Source organism: Sinocyclocheilus anshuiensis, unplaced genomic scaffold (assembly GCF_001515605.1).
Source record: "Sinocyclocheilus anshuiensis isolate Anshui unplaced genomic scaffold, SAMN03320099.WGS_v1.1 scaffold1024, whole genome shotgun sequence".
Lineage (NCBI taxonomy): Eukaryota > Metazoa > Chordata > Actinopteri > Cypriniformes > Cyprinidae > Sinocyclocheilus > Sinocyclocheilus anshuiensis.
Genome location: NW_015552843.1, coordinates 1,110,753 through 1,113,907, shown reverse-complemented (window position 1 = coordinate 1,113,907; position 3,155 = coordinate 1,110,753). Strand labels below are relative to the sequence as shown.

The window sequence follows — 3,155 nt, the reverse complement described above, 5'->3', positions numbered from 1 at the left end:
ATATATTGTATATATATATATATATATATATATGTGTGTGTGTGTGTGTGTGTGTGTGTGTGTGCGTGTAAATGTAAATGTATTGTGAAATAATACAATTTTACAGCAAATTGCTATTAAAATTCAGTTTTTAAGTAACCTATCCAAAAGTTAACATACTGTTTAAAATTAAGAAGAGGTATTCCCAAAATCCCAGTTTAAACCATGATATCAATGTTGCATTTTATTAAAAAAAAAAGTGATTTTCTTATTATTTTTGTTATGTTCATTGGGTGTTTTATATTATTTTCTGTTATTTAGTTAACGTTTGTTTTTGCGGCATGTCAGGTGTTTTCAAATTCATAATTTGATCTCAACAGAGCTCAAGGCTCAAAACTTTCATCTTTCGTTATAATTTCATTATAATTAACATGTATAATATATATATATATATATATATATATGTGTGTGTGTGTGTGTGTGTGTGTGTGTGTGCGTGTAAATGTAAATGTATTGTGAAATAATACAATTTTACAGCAAATTGCTATTAAAATTCAGTTTTTAAGTAACCTATCCAAAAGTTAACATACTGTTTAAAATTAAGAAGAGGTATTCCCAAAATCCCAGTTTAAACCATGATATCAATGTTGCATTTTATTAAAAAAAAAGTGATTTTCTTATTATTTTTGTTAAGTTATGTTCATTGGGTGTTTTATATTATTTTCTGTTATTTAGTTAACATTGTTTTTGCGGCATGTCAGGTGTTTTCTTTTCATGTTTGGTGTATCTTCATACACCAAAGTCTTTAATGTTGAAGAGTAGTTCAACAACACAATTTAAACTGAAATAAAATGACTGTTTCATATAGACACGGACACAAGTTTACGCAGCGACTTGTAAAATAAGCTGATATTTGACAACTTAAACGGCGGCTACACAACGTGTGTGAATATATAAAAACTAAACCAAAATATATGCATTAAATGATCAAATAAAACTTACTTTTTCGGTTCTCCTCATACATGTCGGATTGTCACTTTGACCTCATTGGAGCAGAATGCATGATCCTCACGACTTCCTTCACTCACATTTTTTAGGCATATTTCCAAAATGAGCTTTTTCTATGAATGCGTTAAGTTTTCCAGTTGTGCAGTCCTGGACCTAGATGCTGTCAGTCACCTCCTAAAGGCGTTTCATTCTGAATCAAATGAGTTGTATTCAGTTGGTTTAAAAAATCAGAAGCGTTCATTTATTTCCCGTCATCTAAAAATGAACTTTGAGGGCGACAAAAAAAAAAAAAAAAATCTAGACGCTGATAAATAAAGCGCACCCTCTGTTCTCTATCTGTCTCCGCATTTAAGCCATCAATTCAGGATTAAAGAAAAAAATTACTCGTTTAAAGGGACAGGCAGCCTAGAAATTTATTAGAGGGAAGAATATTGGGCAAGTGATTTTATGGAGCGTCGACGGAAATGTCGGCGAGTCTTTGCTCATTTTCTAACGCAACGGATCAGTCTACACACACATACACAGATGAGAGCGTGAGCGCACTCGCGCTGTGTCTATGCGTGTGGTTGCATGTCGGATGTGTGAGCATGGCAGATCAAAATTCAGTTGTACTAATTCTATTTTTTTTTTTTTTCTTATGTAAAGGTTCACAGAGAACCATAACCTTAATCATAAAAGGAAAATGTATTTGGGGAGAAATTAGCTGTTTCCACATTGGAAAAAAATACTGTTCTTAATTGTGCAATAGGCTATATGTCATGAAATTACATGTGTTTATGTACCAACCTTTTTAAGCTATTAAAATAAACACTGCAATGCACATTACTGATAACGTAAATACGAAAAAAGGAAGAAGAAAAAAAGAAAAGAAAATGACTAAAATTCAAACAAATGTGAATTCTGGAACTGCATGCATTCACTAAACCTAAACTGGACCTGTAAAAATACCTAGAACCTTCTGTATGTCTTTCAAAGACAAGTGGGAGCAGAGGTCAGCTTATCAAGCCTGTGAAAGCGGTTACCTGCACTTGTCGTACATTAAAGTCAGCTTGAAGCTTTTGTCTGCAAATGAATTCCTTCTGACATTCCCATGACATACTCAAGTCTAAGTCTCTGTAATCCCCCCACACACGTACCGCTTCAAACATGTTTGATTCAATGCAAGTCCAGGCACCTTATTTGCCAAAACACATATTTGCATGTTAAAATTAACTAAAAATGCTGGGGTAACTCTTACCTTCAGACATAATGAATCATTTTGCATCACTCCCTATAGAAACACAGTTGTGTCATCTAAGTCTCCTTTTTAATGGTGCATCGTATTCATGTAACATACAAACAACCATAATGCAGTTTAAAATTATAATGGTTTTAAAATTTTCCATCTTATGATGGTCTCTCAGACAGTGCTATCAGTTATTCACCATTCAGCAGACACTTGTCACCCAGAGGGATGTACAGTACACTAATTGCAGAGACAGTCTCCCTGGAGTAACAGCGGGTTAAGTGCACTGCTCAAGGGCAATGCCCCCGTTTGAACACACCATGATGTCCTTTTTGCTTCACTACTATTGATGTCCAAGTGCAAATGATCTTATTCCTCAAGTCTTATGCCTAGTCAAGGTCACTCTTTCAAAAACACTAACAAAATACATCTGAATAGTGAAAGCAAAACAAACAGAGGGCTCTCTCTGAGTCTGATTAGGGGTGAGAAAGTGCTTTGCCTTTGCTTATTTATTCATAATTTTTGGAATGATCCTACTAAATGTATACTTTCTTTACAGAAATGAACAGAGGTATAAATACTATAGACTGCTATACACTGCTGTAGTGAATTAATTAAACAAATGCTTGTTAAAATGGACACATAAAAATGGACAGTTATTGCCCTCTAGTGGTTACACTCTCAGCAGGATGACATCATAAAATATGTTAATGAAACAAAGTGCATGTGGCATTTGAAAGATTACCTCATAATCTGATAATATGTCAAATGCCATTTTACATAAATAAATAATTGTCTTAAACTGTTTAAACTCCAAGACTCTCATCATTACCTCACATGTATTCAGCTTTCTTAACTAATATGGTTCCAGCTTTCACAAAACATTCCCTTAAATCACCTTGTTTTAATAATGTTTAGATCTTTCCTGTTTTTTTATTCTCAT

At 33.5% G+C, this 3,155-nt stretch overlaps 1 protein-coding gene across 1 annotated transcript in view; it reads right to left on the bottom strand.

Moving 5' to 3' along the window:
* cacna1fb (calcium channel, voltage-dependent, L type, alpha 1F subunit) overlaps positions 1–1,446 on the bottom strand; it is a 41,658-nt gene extending 40,212 nt beyond the window's left edge. The window contains exon 1 of the mRNA XM_016459841.1: positions 982–1,446. Coding sequence (XP_016315327.1) covers positions 982–1,003 — 22 coding nt within the window. The 5' untranslated portion in view covers positions 1,004–1,446. The remainder of the gene's footprint in view (positions 1–981) is intronic.
* Positions 1,447–3,155: the final 1,709 nt, after the last annotated feature.